Here is a 27,646-nt window from a genome sequence, read left to right as displayed (position 1 = left end):
AAGAGTAGACTGAAGTTCAAGAGACTAGTCAGGATGAATCAGTGCGTAAAGAAGTGGGATACAGAATCTTTAAGGAGGAGACAGGCTTCAAGTTCTCTTATGCAATAGATACTGCCGTAATGAATAGCTCAGCAGGCAGTCGAGTTGCAGACCAATGGACATCTCTAAAAAGGGCAATCACAGAAGATCGAAAGAGAAACTTCGGTACAAGGAGCGCAATTGTGAAGAAACCATGAGAAATACATGAAATCCGTTGATCGACTAAAGAAGGAAATACAGAATTGTTCATGGATATCAGGAGTACAAAAATACAAGACACTTATAAATGCATGGAATAGAAGGTGAAATGGTTGCATGAAACATGGAAGGAAAGGAAAAAGAAACAATTGCTGAAGAACAGACTCAGTAAAGAGAAAAGTGAAAACAATCCTTGGTGAAATTAGAATAAAGTGCGGTAACATGAAGAGTGCAATTTCAGTTGCACTGTTAAATACAGAGGAGAGAGCGGATAGGTGGAAAGGGTACTTTGAAGCATCTATGAGGGGATGAATGTCTCATGATGTCATAGCTAAAGAGACAGGAGTCGACAGGGATCTAATATTATAATCAGAATTAAAAAGGGGTTTGAAAGACTTAAGATCAAATGAGGCAGCACAGGGGCAATTCTGACTTCGGAGGTGATAGTGGAATTGTATATTTTCACAATCAGCATGTGTGGGCTGACGAGAATCCGCACGCAATTGTGCAATCACGTCATCAACACAGATTTTCTGTGAACGTTTGGGCAGGCATTGTTGGTGATATCTTGATTGGGCCCTATGTTTTCCACCTACGCTCAATGGAGCATGGTAGCATGGTTTCATACGGGATACTCTACCTGTGCTGCTAGAACATGTGCCTTTACAAGTACGACACAACATGTGGTTCATGCACGATGGAGCTCCTGCACATTTCAGTCGAAGTGTTCGTACGCTTCTCAACAACAGATTCGGTGACCGATGGATTGGTAGAGGCGGACCAATTCCATGGCCTCCACGCTCTCCTGACCTCAACCCTCTTGACTTTCATTTATGGGGGCATTTGAAAGCTCTTGTCTACGCAACCCCGGTACCAAATGTAGACAATCTTCGTGCTCGTATTGTGGACGGCTGTGATACAATACGCCATTCTCCAGGGCTGCATCAGCGCACCGGGGATTCCATGCGACGGAGGGTGGATGCATGTATCCTCGCTAACGGAGGACATTTTGAACATTTCCTGTAACAAAGTGAAGTCACGCTGGTACGTTCTGTTGCTGTGTGTTTCCATTCCATGATTAATGTGATTTGAAGAGAAGTAATAATATGAGTTCTAACATGGAGAGTAAGCGTTTCCGGACACATGTCCACATAACATATTTTCTTTCTTTGTGTGTGAGGAATGTTTCCTGAAAGTTTGGCCGTACCTTTTTGTAACACCCTGTATATATGTAGTTAAGTAAGTCTGAAGGCTTGAATGTCAGTATCTCTGTGCGTGTCAGGCAAAAATCCCCCACATACTTAAATATGGCGTGTACCGTCTGTTTTCAGATGTTCCCATAGTGTCTATACATTTGGAACGTCCCGTGCGAGCCGATGACATACGAGAGGGTGATAACGTCGCCTTGACGTGTAAATTACGGTCAAATCCACCCTCATGGAGAGTGAAATGGATGTTGCAGGTAAGTGTGCAACTGAAACACTTAGATTTACTCGTATTTGTCACATTAAGTAGTTCTGGTTTATTCTAACCAGGAATCCGTTCATGTATAAGTGTCGACGAACACAAGAAAGAAAGTCTTCCATACCTATATCGCGAACAAACGGAAACTTGGCTTCAGACGTACGCATGATATCGATGCTCACCTATCTCACAGAAAAATGAAATTACACGTATTTGCAAAAACAGACATAATGTCAGCAGGGACACCGCAATCTTTTTTTCTACAATGTCACTTACAATCCGTCTTGACTGCAAAATGTTTATTCACATGACCGGTTTCGGTTCATCTAGAACCATCTTCAGATCTGCAATTTCGGTTACAGGAGTAACTCGTCCCCACTCACCAATCTTCACATGCTGCGTTATGTGAATAAACATTTTGCAACCAAGAGGGAATATAAGTAAAATTACAAGTAGCCAAACGACTCAAAAACTTTGTTTTTAAATACGTCTAGATCACTCTTAGGCCGTGACTGTTAGTACTGAAGTGTCCTTTCACCACCCTCTACGGTGCTCATGTGCAACATACTTATGATAGAAAGAAATCGTTTTACGGTTCAATGTTATGTGTGATAGACTGAACCTTTGTCAGGTACGTTAATTTATTGAAATTTCATCTTAAATTTTCGAAGTAGAACTTACAGCATTTTTATATGTATATATTTGTATTGTATTGTATTAATGAGATGTTTAGGAAAACATTTTATTTCCGATAATTTCCACAATAGAGGTTTATTTACCATACCAAAGGCTTAATCAAGAGCAATAAATGCTAAATGCGTTTCAAAGCCAAATTCCCGAGGTTTTTCAATAATTTGTCTAATAAATCTATCATCACTATGCGAACTCCCTTTCTAAAACCTGATTGTTTTCCTGAGATTATTGCATCAGTGGTGCATTGACGACCGTGTTATGAAGTAATTAAAAACTCTGTTATACGCTGATGACTAGATAATGATACAGGAAAGATAATTAATTCACAAATAGCATTATACAGATTGAGCCAAAACACAATATATAACCGTTTAATTGTATTTGCATATAAGACAATATTTTACAGTTTAACTGTATCTGGAAATAAGAGAAAGCTAATGGCTTTGAAAGGAAAAAAATCCAGTCGGATCAAAAGTAATAATAAATGAGAAAACTGTAGAATAAGTATCTCACTTCAGTTATCTAGGAAGTGATATTAGTTTTAACTACGACAAAGACATTGAAAAAAGGGTTACTAAATATGAAGCTATCTGCGGAACAATTGGAAGAACTTTTGGAAGGAAAACAAGAAAAGAAACACAACGTAATTCTATAAAGTTGTGGCTGTACCTACTCTCCTATATGGTTCCGAATCACGGAGGTTAAAGCCGGACGTGGTGGCCGAGCGGTTCTAGGCGCTAAATTTCTTGTTGAATTTCTTACATCAGTACCAATTGTCATAGTGAAAACCATACACATGAGCATTGTAAATAACTAGCCTACGCTACACTACTAAAGGATCACGTTTTCGAAGCACCGTAAGTGTCTCCTATCGGGCCGCAGAAGTTTGGTTCAACAGTGCTAAGTGCTACTGGTGTTGATGCAAAGCAGGGCAATGGCAACGATAAACCAAGCAAACCCTGCATCTTATCCACAACTACAGTCGCCGAAGTTGACTACTCGTCAGAAAGAAACCTAAGATATTTCTTAGAGGGAGGAAAAAAGGTTACAGATAAAATATTATCGTTTCTGCAAGATGAGTCAGTGGAGTGCGTGGCGTAATGTATGCTCGACTGTGCGGAGAATGTACATGAGGAATACACTGTTGGCGATACGTGTTTAACAAGTGAAAATGCCATTGAAACCATGTAGTTCATCATCATGGTCGGACAGGAAGCCACAAATCTCGTCTCTAGTGAAACCTAGTGAAGGACAATCGTTGTCAAAGGAGCGAGTACTATACATAATTTCGTACATGGAAGATCATCCGCAGCATAAGGAGTTGGGACCAGGATAAACTGACAGAACCAGAGGTTTTACAGAGTTTCTGGGAGAGCATAAGGGAACAACTGACAGGAATGGGGGAAAGAAATACTGTATAAGAAGAATGGGTAGCTCTGAGGATTAAAGTAGTGAAGTCAGCAGAAGATCAAGTACGTAAAAAGACGAGGGCTAGTAGAAATCCTTGGGTAACAGAAGAAATACTGAATTTAATTGATGAAAGGAGAAAATATAAAAATGCAGTAAATGAAGCAGGCAAAAAGGAATACAAACATCTCAAAAATGAGATCGACAGGAAGTGCAAAATGACTAAGCAGGGATGGCTAGAGGACAAATGTAAGGATGAAGAGGCTTATCTCACTAGGATAAGATATATATGGCCTACAGGAAAATTCAAGAGACTTTGGAGAAAAGAGAACCACATGTATGAATATCAAGAGCTCAGATGAAAACCCAGTTCTAAGCAAAGAAGGAAAAGCAGAATGTTGGAAGGAGTATATAAAGGGTCTATACAAGGGCGATGTACTTGGGGACAATGTTATAGAAATGGAAGAGGATGTAGATGAAGATGAAATGGGAGATACGATACTGCGTGAAGAGTTTGACAGAGCACTGAAAGACCTGGGTCGAAACAAGGCCCCGGGAATAGACAACATTCCATTAAAACTACTGACGGCCTTAGGAGAGCCAGTCCTGACAAAACTCTACCCCCTGGTGAGCAAGATGTATGAGACAGGCAAAATACCCTCAGACTTCAAGAAGAATATACTAATTCCAATCCCAAAGAAAGCAGGTGTTGACAGATGTGAAAATTACCAAACTATTAGTTTAATAAGTCACAGCTGCAAAATACTAACGCGAATTCCTTACAGACGAATGGAAAAACTGGTAGAAGCCGATCTCGGTGAAGATCAGTTTGGATTCTGTAGAAATATTGGAACAAGTGAGGCAGTACTGACCATACGACTTATCTTAGAAGAAATATTAAGGAAAGACAAACCTACGTTTGTAGAATTTGTAGACTTAGAGAAAGCTTTTGACAATGTTGACTGGATTACCCTCTTTCAAATTGTAAAGGTGTCAGGGGTAAAATACAGGGAGGGAAAGGCTATTTACAATTTCTACAGAAACCAGATGGCAGTTATAAGAGCTGAGGGGCATGAAAGGGAAGCAGTGGTTGGGAAGGTAGTGAGACAGGGTTGTACCCTCTCCCCTATGTTATTCAATCTGTACATTGAGCAAGCAGTAAAGGAAACAAAAGAAAAATTCGGAGTAGGTATTAAAATCAATGGAGAAGAAATATAATCTTTGAGTTTCGACAACGACATTGTAATTCTGGCAGAGACAGCAAAGGACTTGGAAGAGCAGTTGAACGGAATGGACAGTGTCTTGAAAGGAGTATATAAGATGAACATCAACAAAAGCAAAACGAGGATAATGGAATGTAGTCGAATTAAGTCGGCTGATGCGGATGGAATTAGATTAGGAAATGAGACACTTAAAGTAGTAAAGGAGTTATGCTACTTGGGGAGCAAAATAACAGATGATGGTCGAAGTAGAGAGGATATAAAATGTAGACTGGCAATGGCAAGAAAAGCGTTTCTTAAGAAGACAAATTTGTTAACATCGAGTATAGATTTAAGTGTCAGGAAGTCGTTTCTGAAAGTATTTGTATGGAGTCTAGTCATGTATGGAAGTGAAACATGGAATTGGAGAGAAGAGGAGTTTGTGGCACTACTTTACAAGAAGAAGGGACTGGTGGGTAGGACATGTTCTAAGGCATCAAGGGGTCACAAATTTAGCATTGGAGGGCAGAGTGGAGGGTAAAAATCGTAGAGGGACACCAATAATTGAATACACTAGGCAGATAGAGAAGGATGTAGCTTGCGGAAAGTACTGAAAGATGAAGAAGCTTGCACAGGATAGAGTAGCATGGAGAGCTGCATCAAACCAGTCTCAGGACTGAAGACCAGAACAACAACAACAACAACAAGAACAATGCTGATTAACTCAATAACGCGGCAACGTATCGACTTTTTTGTGAGTAGTTATTTCGCAACACGAGCTAGTGTGCGATGCCCTTACAACTTTTCAAATAGTTTCTGACGACCCTCTACATACTGTGTACCAGAAGGAAAGTAGATACGAAACTCTGCTACCCTTTTCCCTCCTCATTAAGTTAGAAATGTAGTTGGCGGGGTTCCGCAAACCTTCATCTACTGCTTGTTACAGTAATAGCGTTCTGCAGGAAAACGATTGCAGCACTATGTTTACGAAATATCCCTCACTGACGGACGAGTAAAACTGCTTTTTGTGATTTCAGTCCGTACTGCAGAAGGTGAAACACCCATTTGCACCTTAGGTTAGCTGAAGAAAGTAGATAAATATGCTACAGTGGCCGTCAGCACCGTTAGACAATTGATTCGTTGCGGTAGCGAAGCTGAAGCGGAAACACCGTTGGCTGATGAAACACGCAACGGTCAGCCAGTGACTGCATTCACCTCAGACAACATCCAACGTGTCCATGATATCATCCATCGGACCCATCAGTTCGGCCCACTCAAAGAAAGTCATCGGGGACATCGTTTTGAAGAACTGCAGCCTTTGAAGCGTTCTTTGCGTCAGTGGGTGATGGAGCATGACTGTAGGTGTATGAATGACCTTGTGTCAAGGTGGAGAAAACCTACGAACAAAGATAAAGACTATATTGAAAAGTGATAAATTAATCGTCAGTGTTGTAAATGTTATCTCACATATTGTGCTCATATCAATGACCACTTACTTTAGTTGTAATATAAAAATAAAGACACGTCTTAGGATACAAACTATTTCTCTCTTAAGTAGCGAAAAGAATCCAAAGAAGCAAGGAGTTTAAACTTTGCCATTAATAGCAGTTGTAGGCTAAAACTTTATTTCAGTTTCACGGAGACGCAAATAAACTTCAAATGGTGCTGAACGAAAGGACTACTGCGGAACGTTAGTGAATTCGTGGCGGTTCTATATAGCTATTAGATTCTGTCGTGCTGTATAGACTTCCGTGATTAATTTGTCTGTGCAGACCACGTGCTTGATAGTAAATGTGAGCGTTTTCTCTTGGTCGATGCAGCGCAAATATACACACTGCCTGATTTCCATTGTGAGTATCATTAGATGATGGCCGTGTTTTACTTGCGTACATTCAGTATAGTAACATTTAAAGTAAGTTCCACTTTCTAACAATCCTACCACAACAAAGATCAGCATTTAATAACGATTGTGGTGTTGCTCACGCTGCTAAATACTGCATTTTCGGGCAACAACAGTCATATTATGTGGCAGGTGTCATTAGAGCATAGTTAATAAAGTCATTTCATGTAATAATCAAAAAACTAGGCACTCATCTTTTCGTGTTTCCCACGCTGGTCTCGTCGTAAAATCATGGCTCAATTGTCGATAATCTAGGTCGTTATGATTCCAAGCTCGGATGCAAAGAGGCCTAGGTTTTATTCTACTATATTCAAAAGTTTTGTAGATGCGCTTCACAAATCATTCTTGGAGATTAAACCTTTCAAAGGTAGCACAATAGTGATGTAAAAAAAATAATCAGCACTCCGAAATTAAGTTACACTTCCTTTTAATTGCTTTTATTGCAATACCACGTAAACACAAAACATCACTTCACAATACAAAACATACTTGAAAACATCTCTCTCACAGTCACTGTTAAAGTTCACATTTTATAAGCGGACTACGTAATGCGTCTTTCCTTCATGACGTCCAACACTTGACTTTTTCAAGGTCTGACTCTCTAACAACTCAACAACCAACTAATAATCGCTTACGCACCCAAAAATCAGAGTTACAAGTACGTCAAAGATCATAGTGACAAAAGAAAGAATACACATAAGAATAACATCATTGCAATATGTTGTCTCAGAAATATGTTAAGTAGTTAACAGAAATACAGTAGAATATTACTGCTGTCGAGAGGTTCGGGTGAGGTACCATAATGGTTAAGTAATTCAAGTACCATTACGACTTGTATCTCCGATCATTGTTTTAATACGGAACTACAGACACAAATAGAATGAAGACATCCTGATAGACACTACGTCTTTTCCATTATGTGAATCATCAGATGTTGGTTGTGCTTTATTTGGGTACATTCAATACAGAAATATTTAAGGTGTGGTCCACGAGCCTAATCTTTTTTTCTTTATCATGAAAATAGAGACCTAAATAGAATGAAGACATCCAGGTAGCTGCAGGGAGCAGCTGATTCAACGGCACACAATACCGAGGAATGAGGGTGCTCCTAGTTGGCGAGTAAGTCATTTGTCCAGGCACTGTCTCGCTCACGGTGACCAGTCATGAACTACAAACTCCGTGGTAACGGTATACGGGAATCTATACAAAGGTTCCAATATTGTCTGACCCCTTATCGTTCGTTAATATTGATACTCCCTGCTGTAATGTTCATGTAACATAGTGATACTTTTCAAAAATCTAAGCTCTCTTGAGTGTGTTGAATGCTGCTAACCTGTAAGAGTTAAAACTGAAGCGCTGGAGAGAACGGCGCTATTCAGTAACACAACTGACACTTTCAATCGATAACGGCAGCTGAGAAGGACTCTAAAATGTATTGTTTTGTCCGAACGCCCAGAAGTACATTAAGCTGAAGCTAACGTATCGGTTTGCTGCTCGTTTCCTTTTGCAGGGTCGCCTGCTGGAGGAAATTCATTCCAGGGGACCGCTCAGCCAGACGTTCACTCTGCGTCTGAACGCCATCAACCGCACAATGGCTGGCAATTACTCCTGCGTCTCATCCAATGCAGTTGGAGACACTGAGAGTCCTCCACTGCCGCTGACCATTATGCGTAAGTTACCTCACAACTGGGCACTGAAATTTTTGTTTAAAGTATTGGCACAAAATTCAGGTCTATAACTGCAAGTATGTACTTGTATTTTGTTTCTTTTTTAGTGATCAGTCTTTTGACAGGTTTGATGCGGTACTACACGAATTCCTCTCCTGTGCCAACCTCTTCATCTCAGAATATCACTTGCAGCCTGCGTCCACAATTATTTACTGGATGTATTCCAATCTCTGTCTTCCTCTACAGCTCCCTCTAGTACCATGGAAGTCATTCCCTGATGTCTTAACAGATGTCCTATCGTCCTATCCCTTCTACTTCTCAGGAGTACGTTGTCAACAGGACACCGCACCATTTCTCTCTATAATGGCTAGATATTTGTTATCAATGCTTACCATACTGATAACAATTGTCCAGTCCTTATTGAGATAAATGGTGCTGTCTCTGGATAACGACGTACTCCTGGGAAAGTTGGTTTTGGTTGGGGAACGCCAATAAAATTTCAGAAATGAATTTCATTATTCTTGATCTGTATCATCACCAACTTACAGACAGCTTACGTAACACATACGACGACTTTTACCAAAATTCAGCATCAACAGTGCATTTTGACAATAAGATTGCACGTTCAAGTCCTGTCACAGTCGCCACGTAATAATGTTGCTTCTAAATTCGATAGTAGCTTCCCTTACGTTGTGATGGGTAAGGCCGCCTTCATTCTGTGTCCAGCATCATGTCACCAGAAACCAGCGCCGCAAACTTCGTGAATATGCCGTTTCGCTTTTCTCTTTCTAATTCGTATATTTGAATGATTATATTTCTAGTAACGTTCATCACGAAGCAGATTCATTATATTGCTCATCAAAAAAATTGATAAATAATGAATAAGTCAAGATTTTGTGTAAGTTTAAGACTTATGACCTCAGAGGCTCCTATTAATTAAACGAAACTTGTCAAAGTCAGCACATTCCTATGCCAGAGGTATTGAGTCTTAGAACTACTTGTGATATTTTCTGACTTAATATTAATACATTTCAATCATTTCCTTCTCAAGTAATGTCTTTGAGCAGAGATATTATTAGTTCACATATTATATGGTATATGTTTTTTGAATGATTAGTGCATTTCAAACCTTTCTTTTCCTGTTTCTAGAAACTGCAGATTAATATGATCTTTAATCTTGACTAATTTAGCGAGTATTTAGTATATAAACCACAACTTCAACTCCAAAATGTTCGTAATTGATTTATAACTCTGTGTAATCACATTAACGTGCATGAGTTTAATAACATTAGTGCTTTGATTCAGCATTGACTCAATCCAGGCACGGTTAGAATTTGTCAGAAACTCATACAGAAATCCTTCAGAACTGCTAATTGAGTTACAAAATTAAAATTCATTTCAATATAATAATATGCAGTGGTTTTCTTGACGAAGTGATTGCAAACTTCTCTCGGCCATCGACTGATTCGTTGATATCCACGGGCCACATATTCATGAGCTGGTGCACTTGTCATGTCAGAAACAGAAAACAGACATTTCTGTTATACATTGATAAACGTTTAGTAATATACGTTCAAATAACTAATTGTTAAGTCGTTCAGGCCGTAAAAGAACAGCGGTTACTCAATTACCGTTAACACAAGAAAGATTACTGTCCTCAATAGCCTTGGCTGGGCGACCAAGCCAGGCAAATGCTGAGATGAAACTGTGTATTGTGGGACCTACAGAAAAAGCTTATTCGTTTCTGCTGTTGTCCGCGTAAGTTTGCAGATCTGATTTCACCTCTCGCTCTCGTTCCCGCTAACACTGGCGGCTATTATCGCAGATCACGACCGCATTACACCTTATGTGCCTTTAAATCGTTCTACAGAAATAGTAGAACTCACAGATGCCCTTTCCAGAAACTGACCTTTGCGTGGTGGACCGGGAATGTCAAAGAGAATCCATTGAGACCCTATTGTACTACAACTTAATGCTTTGCTAGCATCCTGGGACTCTATACGGGGCGTCATTCACATGTCTGGGTCACAGTCTCTCACCTCGTGAAACGTATCTTTCAACGCTTTAAGAGACCTTTTCTGCGTTTGTAAGGGCACTGCCCATGTGAGGGAACCATAATCTATTCAGATAAACACCATGTGTCTCCGCGTTAAACTTTTCATTTACATACTCGCAGTTTTGATGCTAAAACTAAACTACACCTCGCCTGAACAGGCCACGAAGGCCCAACGGTATCTGACCGGCCGCCGTGTCGTCCTCAGCCAAAGGCGTCACTAGATATGGAGCGCGTGTGGTCAGCACACTGCTCTCCCGGCCGTTTTTCAGTTCACGAGACCGGAGTTTTGAATGTAGTGTGTATTATTGTTATCGATTTCCCTTTACTTTCTGCTCAAGGAAGCGGATTATGAAAAATGATTTTGCTTTGAGAAAACACCACTTTCTTACTATCGACTGACACTGCTATCGGTGAACTTCCACCATGGTGAAAGAGAACATTATATTGAGGGCAGGCATTGCAACGGCTGTGGGCTCATACTTACAAAATAATATTTAGAATGTCCTTTATTTTAATACAATAATTACTTACTACCATATACAGATGTTTAAGAAGATGTCTGTCATCTTCTGTTGGCTCATATTTAGGCAGTGTGTCACTTGGAAGTAATGAGGATATTTATGTAGCTGGGGAAAAGAGAATGTTAGGACTAAAATGAAAATACTTGTGATTATTAATGTAAATTCTCTTAAGGGAGCATTGTATGTCCTATGCCGCAAATGTGAAATTATCGAATTTTGTGACCCATTATCTCGGGAACTTTTTAAAACATTAACTTACAATTTTCCAAAATTATTGAATGCACCTTTCTAGATACATTTAATTAGAATTATTACTAAAACTGTATTGTGGGGCATGTTATCTTGTTTTCAAACACTCAATTTTTTTACAGAATTTTGTAAATAAATAAACAAAACAACTCAGAATATTGTAATTAATCTAGTTCCATATGTGATCTCACACCTGGCATGCTGTGAAAATTTCATGTCTGTACCATCGGTACTTTTTCAGAAAACTGGTCATTTATGGAAAAAAATGTAGTTAATAGATAATGAGGTTTGCAACATTTTTTGTTACAAATTCTTATACAGACTTACACTTCTGCATATTTTATGCACTAGAATTGCCCTGGCCCATAGTCTGTGTCGTCTTCAATATCACAACAGCCCAGTGCTTGCCTCCTCCTTTTGTTTCTTGCTTCTTTTCTCATTTGCGGAGCAACTAACTCTGCTTCATGTACACGAAGCTCATCCAGTTCTCGCAGTACTTTAGCTGTGTTCCGTCCAAATCTTACCCCTAACTTCTCCAGAAACTTATGTCTTTTATACTTCCCACCATTAAAAGTTACTACAGGGTAAGACACTGCTAACTTTAGTCATAAGGCCAACAAATAGATTTTTAAGCACACGGGACAACACATTATTGGAGATCTCATTTACATTCTGGATTTTCCCATGTAAACACTTCATTAGTAACTCAGGATATGCCAAATCTCTGTAAACAGCTTGATTCCCTCCATTACTGACAAACGAAGAGAATGTCTATGTGTAAATTCTGGCAGGGTGGTAGAAAATTCAGCTTGCCTACTTTTACACCAAGTGTTTGGTGGAGGTGGACACAAAACATTACATGGCTTTTCATCGGTTGATGTTCGATGAAAGAAAGTGCTCCACAAATATCTTTTCGTCTTCTCTAAATTGTCACAGTTATTTCTAATGGCTTTCCCATAATATTCCTGTAATTCATCAGTTACTTTGTCCGTTAGTCTTACAGCCGATAATCACACTACTTTCAACGAAAACTAGTATCAGAAACAAAGGACTGATTTGTTTATTCGTAATTCCAGCTTCTGAGATGTATCAGTAGGCACAAAACCAATTCACAGCCTTCTAGACTGTTTAGCTCCCATGATATGACTGCTCAACTGCGGCAGTATATCCGTAACCACGAAATTTGACAGTTAAATGTCAACATTCAAAATATTATTAGAAGGTCTCACAGTTGTCTGATTTTAATGTACCAAAATGTTCAGGAAATTCCAAAGTACATTACGGAGTAGAAATCAGAAAATGTCACATTTCAACGAATTTAACGTACAATGACCCCTTAATAGCAAAGCTGTCCGTCCCTGGTAGGTGAGTGGTCGGCGCGACGGAATGTCGTACCTAACGGCCTGGGTTCGATTCCCGGCTGGGTCGGAGATTTTCTCCGCTCAGGTACTGGGTGTTGTCCTTATCATCATCATTTCCTCCCCATCGACACGCAAGTCGCCGAAGTGGCGTCAGCTCGAAAGATTTGCACCAGGCGAAAGGTCTATCCGACGGCAGGCCCTAGCCACACGTTATTTCCAACAGCAAAGCTGTCGTTACCTGAAGGCTGGTTTCCACAGCATGGTCATTTACTAAGCTGTGCTCCTGTCGGAGGTGGTAAGCCGTTGCCTTCTTCCAAACTTTGAATTGAATTACCCAGCCCGTTGTACTGGGGCTTACAGTTTAACGTCAACACGGCATCACAGATCAACTCGCTAGTTTTCAGTTCAGCCAACATTTGAAAAAATGAAACAAGTGATGAGTGCCAGTTTAAACCCTAGAAGGGGCTGAGGAACGATCTACGTACTTTTGGATTTGTAGCCTGGTATTTACCACCCACTGCGTACCTTACTGCGTTTCTTTCATATGCTATGTTCTTCTGTCACCAGTGTTGTGTTAAATGCCTCTTAACGTCTTTATGCAAGGATACCATACTTCGTTTCGGAATGTGCTAATTGAGGAGGTGCAGTAATGTACTGTAACATTAAAAGATGAGTCGCTGTTGGCACACTCAACATCGGTCGTTGTCCCCCTATTTTTAACTGCTCGCTATTCTGCTCCTCTCATGAGGTAGAGTCGCTTCCGACCTGGGAAGTGGGCGTTGGCTGTTCCTTCAGGAGTGAACAGCGGTGCGCTGGCTGTGGTGAGAGGAGGTGTTTCTGGCCGGAGTAGCAGCGGCTTAGTGGTGGGCGGTTCTCTTGGTCAGAGCAGAGTCAACAGCCACGATGCTGTGGGTGAATAGAGCGTGCTTTGGGTCCCCACGGGGACGGGCGTGGGAAGCGCATGTCAGAAGTTCCTGGCCCGAACAGCGCATTTGGCCCTTCAGACCTCCGTTGCTTGAATGGGCGTTTGTGAAAAACGTGTGATTGTAAGAGAATGAAACTTTGTGGAAACATTTGTAAGAACACTAGGAAGAGAAATAACGACATAATCGCCAAATGAAAGGCGGTCTGACTTCACAAGAGAGGATAAAATATTGTTGATGGCGCACTATATTTACCTTCCAGGTTACAAACTTTGTCCGAAGTGCATCCACGACAGCATGGAACAGTACTAGAGATAACATTTCAGTATTGTTCGCTGCCATCTTCGAACGTTGGACGATTGGATGTTCACCTGTCTTTACACAGATGATGCTCTGCTGTAAGATCGCACATCACGTACAGCATTTTCAGCCAACAGTAACTGCTTCAACAGCTTGTGGCGAAGTTGGCCGTCGGCCTCTCTCAGGACCAGTTCCCAAATCGTAAGTTAATTCAAATATCTGGATATTGCTCTTCAGCCTCGGCGTGGAAAGTGGACCTCTCCATACCCCAAAGAGCGGCCGCACTACTGATCATTCGAGAAACCAGCTTCAGGTGTAAAGCCCTGCTCACCTTCTCCAGATACACGTTGAATGTCCACAACTATAATGAGCGCTGATGCTTGTGTTTCACTCTACGTCGCCATACCATTACCGGTGTCTGACGGCAAGTCGTGACACTAACACTAGTAACAAGGCAAATCCTACAGCATATAGTTTGAGATTGCTACACCAAAAAATTCTTAATGTACAGAAATGAAATTTAAGGAATACTTTTCTACAAGTAACATGTTTAAGGGATAACATTGCAAGATTAATGAAAGCGCGAGATTAGCTATTGCACATTTGAAATGCTAGTACCTTAATAACTGGTATAACTGCTATAATGTTGCACGCAAGCATGAAAACGTGCATGCATTGTGTTGTATAGAGCCACATGTGTGGCTGTTGGAGTTCCATGCCTGTTACACTTGTTCAATACAGGGATGGTTAATGTTGTTTGTGGATGACGCTTGAGTTATCATCCAATGATGTTACATATGTGCTCGACATCTGGCCATCGAGCAGACCAAGGCCCTCTACAGGGCTCCTAACCAACACACTGTCAACATTGGAACCGAGACAGAACCAGCTTTCATCGGAAAATACAACAGACCTTCACCCCGCCCTCAAATAAGCTCTCGCTTGACACCACTAAAGTCGCAAATGGCCGTGATTTGGGGTCAGTGGAATGCACGCTACAGTACTTCTGGCTCGGAGATATTATTGAAATAACCGATTTGTAACAGCCGTTGCGTCACTCTCATGCCAGCTGCTGCTCTAATTGCTGCTGCAGAAGCACTAAGAAGCGCCAGAGGCATACGTCGAACGCGACCACCTTCTCTCTCTCCGCAGTACTATGTGGCTGTTCGGAGCCCTGTCTTCTTGTGGCTCGTGACTACCGCTACCAGCGTTCATCTACAGCGGTTACATTACTGCCACGTCTTTCTGCCATATTGCTTAAGGAACGTAGAGCATCTTGTAGCCCTAGTAGACGTCCTCGTTCCAACTCAGTGTGGTGTTGATAAGGTGTCTATATCGCCTTATGGGCAGTCTTGACTAACATCAACTCACCACGTCCAGTCTCAAAGGCAGCTAACGCCTGTGACCATTAGAACCTGTATTTAAAGCAAATCTGATTTTCATCTTCATAGTGGCGCTATTAACGCTCCTCTTATGCGACGCGCACGAAATTGGAACATCAACGACCATTCAGATGTAGAAAAACAATTCCAACTTTCGTTTACGTCGCAGGGCTCCTTCGTGTTGCGTGGTTTCTTCCATACGCATATACAGTGATTCAAAAGTAACTGTACACACTTCGAGGGTGTAATGTGTGTGTCAAAATAACGGTAAAATAAAGTTTTGGCTTTAAACTCCTTTATTTCAGAGTAATACAGTAGAGTAGGGATGACAAATGTAACACTAACTATGCAACAATGAGACGAAGGGCGACCACTACGGTCGCAGATTCGAATCCTTCCTCGGGTATGGTTGTGTGTGCTGTCCTTAGGTTAGTTAGGTTTAAGTAATTCTAAGAGACTCATGACGTCAGATGTTAAGGCTACGGACGACACGAAGTTTTTCAACGACTGGATTCCTCGCCGAATTGAACTGAAAACCGCTGTCTCGAATGGTAAGAGCCTTACTATCAGACAGTCGTATTTCCACGGATTCGGTAATACTAGAACTCAAAAAGATGGACGTATGGCCCAGAATTCTTGTCTCTTTGTAATTCATTACATTACCAGTGGAAATAGAGTAAAGGAGGCCAATATGACACTGTCGCTCTACAATGCTGTCCAGTACAGTACGCGTTGTTAGCCCTACACAAGATTTGCCACATTCGCACAGAATCCTGTAAACACCTGCCTTGCGTGGGTCTAGGTCGTCTTTGACAGATCCAAACGGCGACGAAATTTTTGCAGCAGTGAGAAAGATTGCTGTTTACTTCATATTTTCTTATTATTCTGCCTATCTGCGCTGAAATGTTACCAATATGTGGCAAACAGGCAGTCGCTTTAATGGCCTCTTCCTCTTCTATGCTCTGTCGCTTATAGGTCTGCAGTTCTCTCTCCACTTTCTGGGACTAATACCCATTCTTCCGGAATACAATCTGCAGTTGCTCCGGTTCCGTTTGCAAACTATCGGCGTCAGAGATGACTTGCGCTCGGTGAATCCAGGTCTTCAAAACGCCCATCGTTTGTGCCTGATGGTGGCAACTAGCGGCTTCCAAGTACAGGTCTATGTGAGTGAGCTTCCTGTATACTGAATGACAAAGTGCGCCATCTTCCTTACGTGGCACCAAAGCCTCTGGAAACAGCAACCAACCCTCCAACTCCAAAGCAAATTTTTCGTTTTCTTGTAAGGAGTTCAGATGTTGCAGGAAGTCTCCCAGACGATCCAAACCATGAGGCCAAACTATAAAAGTATAGTCAAAATATCGCCAAAATACTGTTGGTTTAAAAGAGGCTGAGGCGAGGGGTCGCTCCTCAAAATTTTCCATAAAAAGAGTGGCCACCAAAGGAGATAAAGGACGCCTCGTGGCGACATTGCCTGACTGTTCACCAAACGCGTTGTTAAATGAAGAATATGTAGAGGAGAGGGTGTGCTCGAACAGCGCTGTAATGCCGGCTCCAAAGCTATTGCCATTGAGATGTAGTGAGTCCGTAAGCGGTACATTTGTAAAGAGTGAACCACATCACAACTGCTCAAAAAGTCATTACTTTGCAGTTGCAGTTACATAGGTTGGCTGATGAAATCAATAGAATTCTGTATGTGATGTGGACATTTTTCTACCATTGGTTTGAGCAAAAACGCCCTTTTCAAAGTCGGATGTGGCTGCTCCAGTATTACTCAGAACTGAACGTAATGGCACGTTATCCTTGTGGATCTTAGGCAATCCATCCAGCATAGGTGGAACAGCACTATTTGGTTTCAGTCTCTTAATTTTCACCAAGGAGGGTGCGTGGCGCAGCAGAATCGGACGCTGTCAAGGAGCGCATGTGCAACGCCAAGTGGATACACCACGCACTTGCCGGCGGGGCCTTATATACCAGAGCTCAATGCGTTTCCGCCAGTATCACCTGAAGACGGCGAGAAGATTCTGCGCCGAAATACTGTGGCAGGATGTTACAGACATCCGGAAGTTCTGTCGAAATTTTGTGGAACAATATGTACCCCGGGAAAGTTTGAAATCTCTCATAAGGCTTCATGTTGTGGTGGGTCATTAGCTACAATTCGCGGGGACATGTGGTGCTGCAGTTGGGTACAGTAACCAATGTCGGCTACATTCATATGCGGCTGATGAGACCTAACGTGCTCTTCGTCGTCTAGAACGATTGCCCTTTCCAGCAAAATCACTAGATCTGCCGCCAAATGAAGTCGTATGTTGAACCGGGAACTTACTCGTTCTCTAGAGCCTGCAAAAACCACTGCTGAATTGCAGAAAAAGGTGACTAATACTTGTCAAAAGGGCCGGCCGCGGTGGCTGAGTGGTTCTAAACGCTTCAGTCCGGAACCGCGCGACTGCTGCGGTAGCAGGTTCGAATCCTGCCTTAGGTTAGTTAGGTGTAAGTAGTACTAAGTTCTAGGGAACTAATGACCTCAGATGTTAAGTCCCATAGTGCTCAGAGCCATTTGGACCACTTTGAACTTGGCAAAATCTATCGCAGAACCCCATTCAGTAGCTTTATAATAGTTTGCTTGTGGAAACACACGCCTGCGGTGCTGGCAGGGGGGGGGGGTACACTCTGTATTGATTCGACAGTATGGACACCCTCTATTGCGACAAGTGTGTTTCATTTGGGCTGACACTGTTATCATACATTACTGAAATGACTAAGTGTCATATAACACAACAGGCAGAGTCAATTGAATTGAAAGTTTTCTGAGTATGCTACCGTGTGATACTGTAAATAATCATTACTGAAGAAATCACTGTATCGGCCAAGGTTGCAATGGGCTTCTTATTCCCTGAAGAACTGCTTTGTAAATGAGGCTGAAACATTAGTGATAGTTATTTACAATATGATTCTGTACTATACTGGGAAATCTTTTACGTTTAGTCACCATCAGAGTTTCAGATGGACCATGTTGCCTTTCACCCATAATTTACCATTTAAGTTTTTCAGATTTCTGTTGCAGTTTGTAACAGACTACATGGACCTGTTACAACGCTAGCCACACGTCACAGAATTCGTTCAATGTCCATTGACTTATTTATTTCATAAGATCTCGAAACAGAGTTACCTATAATTGGTCATATCGGCATCTTGTAATGCGATTTCCGTCACACATTCGATGCTACCTATGTCTTACATTCACCCTCCCTTACAGTAATTGTATATGTTCGTCTCTATATCATTTCTTGGTATCACCTCTAAAAATGTATAATGCTCACTACCTAATTTCTTGTTTGCATTAATTGGCGTTTGTTACCCAATACACAATTTTCAGTATATTGAACAGCATAGATAGGATGCTCAGAACTCACAAGTGTACATTTAGGAATGTTGCGACTAATAAGACAGCTTTCTTGTTGTACAGACGAACCAGTCTGCCGATGGCAGCATTCTGTGATGTACACCGTACCCCTTGGTAAACAGTTGGACTTGAACTGTGACGGGGCCGCCGTCCCACCACCAGACAGCTACCGCTGGATCTTCAGCCGATCGATGGAGACGGCGCCGTTCCTGACGCCTACGAGGGACCCCAGTGCGGAGAACATACCATCTATAAAGTGGAAGGGTGGCCCCACATGGCGAAACTACGAGCTCAAGGAGGACGCGGACTACGGTACCTTCTATTGCTCGGCTATAAACGCCTTGGGACAGCAGCAGCAGCCTTGCGTATTCCATGTTGTTCCACCAGGTGAGTGTTGCTCTGAAAACATGTAGTTCGTAAGTCTTTCTTGACTTACATGTAACTGGGCAACACACATAAATAGAAAAAAAAAATTTCGTGAGGTGACGGTACTGGATTTTGCACTTGTTAGATGAGTGAAAGAAACTGACATTTTAACTGTACTGCAATAACTGAAACTCGTTGTCTATTACAATCATCATATAAAAATCTGTTATTAGAAATATTTCTCTGCCATAAAACTAATTATTAAAATGGTTAACCAGTGATAAATTCAGTAACGTCTGAGTGCAAGCTTGGTGAACTGAGAAATTTACATTTCTCCTCCCTCGAAAATTCACTGATTAACCCAAACCAGTAAAAAATATCACTACAACTTTACTTGTTTCAAAAGCATCAAAACTATGCGCAAAGAAGCAGTGCAGCAACACATAACTCAAAAATCTTCACTTGTCCAATTACTCTTTACAAAAATCGTAATTCACTATTCATCATTCTCTGCATCTTCGTTTATGTGATCCATATGCCATGTCCATCCACTCAGTAACAATAGCCAATACATAACTCTCTCACAATCTGCTCTTAGAATGCTCAATGCAGCGACAGTATTATTAACAACTAAAGACCACACTCCTTGTACTCAGAACCTGTGGGTGTAACATATCAACCATGGAAAGCCTCTGTTTGGAAATATCCAGTGTATGTATGTGAAATACACATCGAATGAAAACAGCGCTTACATCACTTTACTTGAGTATCAAAAATTGAACCAGAAACGTTACATACCCTGTCTCCCTCTTTTACGGGTTAGATTTTGTCAGCTTGCTACTTACAGTTTTTTGAAGCAGCAGACAGCAAATTCTAACGCAGAGCAGAAACAAAAGAAAAATACACATTGAAATCCTCAACGAAAGTATGAGTACAATGAGTGACATGCAATAAAAAGTTATTAAATTTTCAATACATAATGCAGTAGATTATTATATGAGTTATGTGTAAATGGATGACTTAACCAACAAATATTTAAGTAAAAATAGAAATAGAATAACGTGAAATCGATTTAACAAGAGAAATGAAGGATAGTATTCTCCTCAGGGAGGAAAGTGAAAGTGAGTCACACAGTTGTAATACTCATGTCACATCACAACAAATCAAGATTCTCCAACGCTGAGTGTCGAGGAAGAAATCCGCAGAAAGTGTTCAAACAATCCATATGTGGGAACTAGAGGAACTCTGTTAAGTGACATGTCCTCCACCGACACTCTCTCTAGCGTCTTCTCTTACATGAGAGTGTAATGTAGTTGACTCACATGGTGGACACTCAGCAAGAGAGGTGGAATGTGTTCAGTAGTATATAATTAATACCTGTTCATTTCTTTCATCTCAGGCATGCATGTGCTTTGGTGGTGATAGTAATCTCCCTAGAAAGTCCACTAGGCTAACGTGAAACGTAATAGAACATATTTTACAATATTTAACTAGCCATACAAGGCAAAATAAAAACTAGTGCCTTGTTTGACAACATATGCCTGAAATGATGAAAGTCAATTTTTCATAAAATCCTAGCACAAAAGTCTTAGCAATCATCAATAAGGGTTAATGTAAAACTTGACATGTAGTGTAATCGTAGCAGTAGAAATACGCAAAAATAATATTCCTAGCAAGTAAAACGTCTCAAACCTTATAAAACAAACGGAAAAAGGAAATAAACGTAATAGTAAAAGTCAAATTATAACCTATTAAAATAACTTAAAGCAAGAACGATTTGAAAATGAATATTATTTCTGCACCCCCCCCCCCTACTATAACATTTTTACTAATTTATCCAACTACACAGAAGACAAACCACTACTAACCCACTACAGACACATATAAGGACAGGAAATAAGTCATTCACGACACATGTAGGGACAGGGAACGAATTAACTATAGACCAATAAGGATAGGGAACAATCATGGGTCGACAAATCCATTAGAAGATTGACTCTGATTATTGCCATTACGTTTCACATTTTCATAATCACTACTTCTCACCATCTTTCTCCTCACTTCTCTTATTATCATAGCCTCACTACATCGTCATAAATTCTGAACGGTTTGCGTTAGGACATTCAAACTGCACGATTGGTCGCAGGGCACGATCGGGAATTAGTATGGATCGGTATAGAAGAAGCCCACATTTTGATAGGTTCTTCAATCAATAAGCAAAATTGGCCGTTTTGGAGAACTAAGAAACCGCATTTCTCGATCGAGGAGTGTCTTCACCCTGAACGGTTGACAGTGTGGTGTGTAATGTCCAGTCATGGAATAGTCGGTGCGATATTCCTTGATAGCACGGTGACTATCGAATGGTACGGCTTCACCCTCAACGGGTGCTGTGTGGTGTGTTATGTCCAGTCACGGAATAATTGGTGCGTTATATCATAATGGCACGGTGATTACCGAATGGTACGTGAAGGTCTTGGAAGATGATTCCATCCCCATTATCCAAAGCTACCCTGACTTCGACACAATGTGGTTCTTGCACTTTTTCGCGTACTCCGTCAATTCTACCTGGTAAGGAACCCACACCGCGCAGCTATATTCCAGCAGAGGACGGACAAGTGTAATGTATGCTGTCTCTTTAGTGGGTTTGTCACATCTTCTAAGTGTTCTGCCAACAAAGCGTAGTCCTTGTTTCGCCTTCTCCACAATATTACCTATGTGGTCTTTCCAATTTATGTGGCTCGTAATTGTAATTCCTAGGTATTTAGTCGAATTAACAGCCCTTAGATTTTTGTGATTCATCGTATACCCAAAATTTATTGGATATCTTTTAGTACCCATGTGGATGACCTCGCACTTTTCTTTGTTTAGTGCCAATTGCCACTTTTCGCATCATACAGAAACTCTCTCTAGATCACTTTGTAATTGGAATTCATCGTCTGATGATTTTACTAGACGGTAAATTACAGCGTCATCTTCATCAATCCAAGGGGCCGCTCAGATTGTCACTTAGATCATTTATGTAAATCAGGAACAGCAGAAGGCCTATGACACTACCTTGCAGAACGCCAGATATCACTTCTACTCGATGATTATCACTACGAACTGTGATCTCTCTGAGAGGAAACCGAATATAGTCACACAACTGAGACGATACTCCATATTCACGCAATTTGATTAATAGTCGCTTGTGAGGAACGGTATCAAAAGCCTTCTGGAAGTCCAGGAATAGATCAGAGATCCCTTATCGACAGCAGTCATTTCTTGCACAAGAACGATATTTTCTGAATCCATGTTGATTATGTAACAATAAGTCATTTCATGAAGGTGACTGAAAATGTTCGAGTACAGTATGTACTCAAAAATCCTACTGCAAATTGAGGTCATTGATATGGGTCTGTAATTCAATGGGTTATTCCTATTTCCCTTCTTGAATATTAGTGACACCTGTGCTACTTTCCAGACTTTAGGAACAGATTTTTCGTCGAGTGAGCGGTTGTATATGATTGCTAAGAAAGGCGCTATTGTGTCTGCATACTCTGAAAGGAACCTGATTGTTATACCATCTGGACCGAAAGACTTGACTTTCTTAAGTGATTTGAGTTGTTTCGCAACTGTTTATGTCACTCATGCTAACAATAGTTCTAGTTTCGAATTCTGGAATGTTTACTTCGTCTTCTTTCGTGAAGGAATTACGGGAATCTGTATTAGTAACTCCGCTTCAGTGTCACCATCATCGGTAACATTTTCATCACTACAGCACAGTGACTGTATGGACTGTTTTTTGCCACAGGTCTACTTTATATACGACCAGAATCTCTTTTGGTTTTCAACCATATTTTGAGACAAAATTTCATTGTGGAAACTATTAAAAGCATCTCGCATTGACGTCCGCATTAAATTTCGAGCTTCAGTGAAACTTACCCAGTCTTGGGGATTTTGCGTTCTTCTGAATTTGTAAGTACATCTTACCACATTACAAGTTAATCTATTGTATGGCAGAAAAAATTAAATTGAAAAGAGAGAAGAAAAATGTATTGCTTACGTTACAAGAAAAAAAGGAAAGGATTTTCTTTAGTTTCATTTCAGTTTTCCTCATTTCTGCATCTCTGCCAAACTTTCTCATGAGCTACTTTCATTTCAACAGCAGCTAAATACTGGCCATCACCTTTTGGGTAACCTTCTTTAAATTAAATTTTCATTGTAACTTTCCCTGTGGTTATTAGTTCCTTAAACACACAAAAGGCATTTCAATAGATAGTAAGTCCAATTTATATATCAGAAAATACAGGAGTAAAAATTATAGCACTGCACATTATATATAGAAATATATGGACAAATGTTAGCAAATATGTGTTTAAGTCAAATATACAAAAATGAGGAACATTTACCAACTACTCAGCAAATCATATTAAGTTCTATTTAGCAAACTGTTCACATAAGTGGTGTGTTACACTCCACTATTCTTGTGTGTGCATGAAGTTTGAAAGCCAGCCCCGATGGTCTAGCGGTTCTAGGCGCTCAGTCCGGAGCCGCGCGACTGCTACGGTCGCAGGTTCGAATCCTGCCTCGGGCATGGATGTGCGTGATGTCCTTAGGTTAGTTAGGTTTAAGTAGTTCTCAGTTCTAGGGGACTGATGACAATAGATGTTAAGTCCCATAGTGCTCAGAGCCATTTGAATCATTTTGAAGTTTGAAAACTGGCAAAAACATCTCTTTATGGAAAAATTTGCAAAAATACTGTCTTATTTACATAACCAGATGTTATGCTAATGAAATTTATGATTCCTGTTTATTGTATGTTTTATTTTAAATATGCTTCTTAAAATTTTATGATCTACACCATTACAGTACTCATAACTTGCCGCATTAATTTCTGATTCCAAAAACATAATGTCAGATTACTCACTTCTTGTTGTTGTTGTTGTTGTTGTGGTCTTCAGTCCTGAGACTGGTTTGATGCAGCTCTCCATGCTACTCTATCCTGTGCAAGCTTCTTCATCTCCCAGTACCTACTGCAACCTACATCCTTCTGAATCTGCTTAGTGTATTCATCTCTTTGTCTCCCTCTACGATTTTTACCCTCCAAGCTGCCCTCCAATACTAAATTGGTGATCCCTTGATGCCTCAACACATGTCCTACCAACCGATCCCTTCTTCTCGTCAAGTTGTGCCAGAAACTTCTCTTCTCCCAAATCCTATTCAGTACTTCTTCATTAGTTATGTGATCTACCCATCTAATCTTCAGCATTCTTCTGTAGCACCAGATTTCAAAAGCTTCTATTCTCTTCTTGACCAAACTATTTATCGTCCATGTTTCACATCCATACATGACTAGACTCCATACAAATACTTTCAGAAATGACGTCCTGATACTTACTTCTTATTTTACCGAATTCCAATCAGTCCTCTGGATTACATAATGACACGATCTCTAGTAGCATCTAATTGCAATATTCTCTACTTTTCCTCACATCCTATTTCCTTTCTCTGTATTCCTCTTTATCTCATAATACTCACATTATCATTTCTGATCTTACTTCACATATTTCATCATCAGCTATTGCTCTAACCTATTGCTTTTACATATAACTAGTTACCTAATACTGTTCCTTACCTTTTCTATTCGTAATTCATAACTTGTCCGGCAATCACTTCTCACTGTCAAATACATACAACAGCAAACGATCCTCACTTACTAGATAGTCTTCCACACATTCATATTATGCGTTGCGAAATCTTTCCTATATTCAATCAGTATATCTACGCTGCAACAAATTTCTCATTTTACTATACAAGTCACATAGTTCAAAAATAATGTTAATACATTGCCACACTACCATACTATTTTTGCTTCTTATCAGCACTCTCAAATTTCCCATATAAAGCTGTTCACAAAAAATTTTGTCATCGTGAGAAATTATGTCACTTTTGGGTAATATAGTCAGATTGGTCTGTAACTGCCCTCTCTTCTCCCTGGGTGGTTCGATGACTGAAAAATTGTTTATGACAGATACAAAGATTTGTAGAAGAATAGGAAGCAGTACAGAAAACTAAAGACAGTAACTGCACAACATCATCTTGGGACCCTATGCACACCACTGCACACATTCACAAAAGAGTATTGAAGCCGCGGCTAGAGGGGGGGTTAACAACCTAAATTTTTGCAAAGATTCCGAAACTTTAAACCTTCCAACTATCGGAAAACGCTTGAAACTGAAGTTGTCATTATTCCATTCTTCGGTGTATTCGTATGCTCTTTGTTCTGCCGTATTGCCCGTCCACTAATTTGCCTGTGAGAGAAATTTTGTTTCTGAGAGTGTCCGCTTAGCCTCCCTACGTTTATTTTTTCATTTACATTGTATGCATAGGAATAACAAATTATTTGCACCGCTACCTCGTTTACATTTTCTTTCGATTTGTGTCAGATATCTTGTTTATTTTTCGTTCCTGTTATTGGTTAAGTTTCTTCTTACCATCTGCAAACTGTCTTGTGAATGTTTATCTGTACTATTCGACAAATTTATCATTTTCGTAGTACGTTAGTCATCTTTCTATGGAACGGTACACAATTGTTCTTCTTCTGTTTCCGACTGTAATTTTAGTGCTCAATTTTGTTCATGTGTTAAGCAAATAGTAACACCGGGTTGCATATTCTGTTCATTTACTGTCACTTCATTCGGCACTACGCTCTCTGTTGTAACTAGCCGGTCGCGTAGCCGAGTGATTCTAGGCGCTTCAATCCGAAACCGCGCGACAGCTAGGGTCGCAGGTTCGAATCCCGCCTCGCGCATGGATGTGTGTGATGTCCTTAGGTTAGTTAGGTTTAAGTAGTTCTAAGTTATAGGGGACTGACGACCTCCAATGGTAAGTCCCATAGTGCTCGGAGCCATTTGAACCATTTTCTTAACTAAAAGCTGCTCTTTTTTCTGAAGTTATTTCTGACAATATTTGATATCGTCTAATCTGCCGATTTACGTTTTCGGCTGTGTTTCACTTTGCTGGTGTTGTTCTGTTTCGTTATTATTGCATCTGTTCATGGTACTATTCCTTATTGGCTCAAAGTCATGATGAACCCCTATCCTAGTTTGAACTGGCAAATTCTGTGATGACTTAATGCCCTCCTACCTTCCCTGTTACTTCTCCCATCGAATACTCGTGCTCTTAGTGACCTAATAAATTATTTCTATTAATTAATACATTCATCCAGATTACTGATTAACTACATCACAACTTCTAAAACAATGCCATTATCAGATTCTACAGAAGTGCCGAGAGATAGTACACAGATACAATTCTGGTAGTCATGATCCCAGTTGGTACCAAAAATGAAATGCAACCGAAAAGCTTTCAGTCACACACTATCCAGAAAACGCTAACTCACACTGAATTACCTAAAAGTAGAACTTCAGACTATACAACTGCCTTTCACCAAAACCGTAATCACACAAAGACAATACAAATTCTCAAAAATGGCACAAATTATGAAACACAAATGGCATTACACACAGAAACGTGTAAGCTAAGTAAGCTGTACTGTATTGTGCGATACAGTGAGCAGCGCTACAGTACGTGACGTCACAATACCTGGCTTGCAATTCCTACTCACAAAGTTCACAGGATAAAACGCTGCATTAATTAGTAGAAAAATTATGAAAGAATAAACTACCAAAATGTTTCTGTAAAACTGCCCTGTGATACTACTTACGCAGTCTGACTAAACTAACTTCCAACTACCGAATGATACCTATGCAAGTGTAACACTGCAGTAAGAAAATAAAACTGTCTGCATAAGAAATGTGATCTGAACTGAACCTTATCTAAATTGAACCCGATAATAATTTTGAGAAGAAATGCTTAACGCTGAAAGGTCTCCTGTATTCTGCCTATAATGTAACTGGCTTGTACGATATTTCTCTTTAAAAAGGCTTCCAAATACTGAAACTGACTATCTATTACAATCCTTATCACAAAAATTATCTATTGTAAAAATATATATCTCTGCCACAAAGTTAATTACTAACAATGGTAAAGGAATAGTTCAATCTATAACCTCTGAGTGCAGGCCATGTCAACCGATAACATTACTTAGTTTCGTCTGAACAATGAACTATCTAACAAAAAACAATTGCAAAAATATTCAGTAAAACTTTCCATCTTGGAGGCACATCAAGCAGTGCAGCTACACTTTATTCGAAAATCTTCACTTGCCCAATTAATCTTTACAAAATCATGATGCACAGTTTATCCTCCTTTACATCTTTATCTCTGTGCTCTGTAAGCCATTTCCATCCCGTCAGTGGCATGGAAAACACCTGAATCTCTCAGAAGCTTCTCATAGAATACTTACTGTAGTGACAATACTATTAACAATCTAAGATCACAATGCTTACACACATAACCTCTGTGGTGTAACACATCGACCATCGGAAACCTCTGTCAGTAAAATATTTATTATACACATGTGAAATATGACACATCGAATGAAGATAGAGCTTACAACACTTTTTCAAATACCAAAAGT

General features: G+C 40.3%; 1 protein-coding gene across 1 annotated transcript in view; it reads left to right on the top strand.

The window, feature by feature from the left end:
• Nucleotides 1-27,646, top strand: part of LOC126187577 (neural cell adhesion molecule 1-like) — a 101,856-nt gene that overhangs the window by 27,126 nt on the left and 47,084 nt on the right. The window contains exons 5-7 of the mRNA XM_049928744.1: nt 1,569-1,699; nt 8,411-8,570; nt 18,823-19,146. Coding sequence (XP_049784701.1) covers nt 1,569-1,699; nt 8,411-8,570; nt 18,823-19,146 — 615 coding nt within the window. The remainder of the gene's footprint in view (nt 1-1,568; nt 1,700-8,410; nt 8,571-18,822; nt 19,147-27,646) is intronic.

Source organism: Schistocerca cancellata, chromosome 5 (assembly GCF_023864275.1).
Source record: "Schistocerca cancellata isolate TAMUIC-IGC-003103 chromosome 5, iqSchCanc2.1, whole genome shotgun sequence".
Lineage (NCBI taxonomy): Eukaryota > Metazoa > Arthropoda > Insecta > Orthoptera > Acrididae > Schistocerca > Schistocerca cancellata.
Note: the sequence above shows the minus strand (reverse complement) of the source record. Positions and strands in the feature narration are given on the sequence as shown.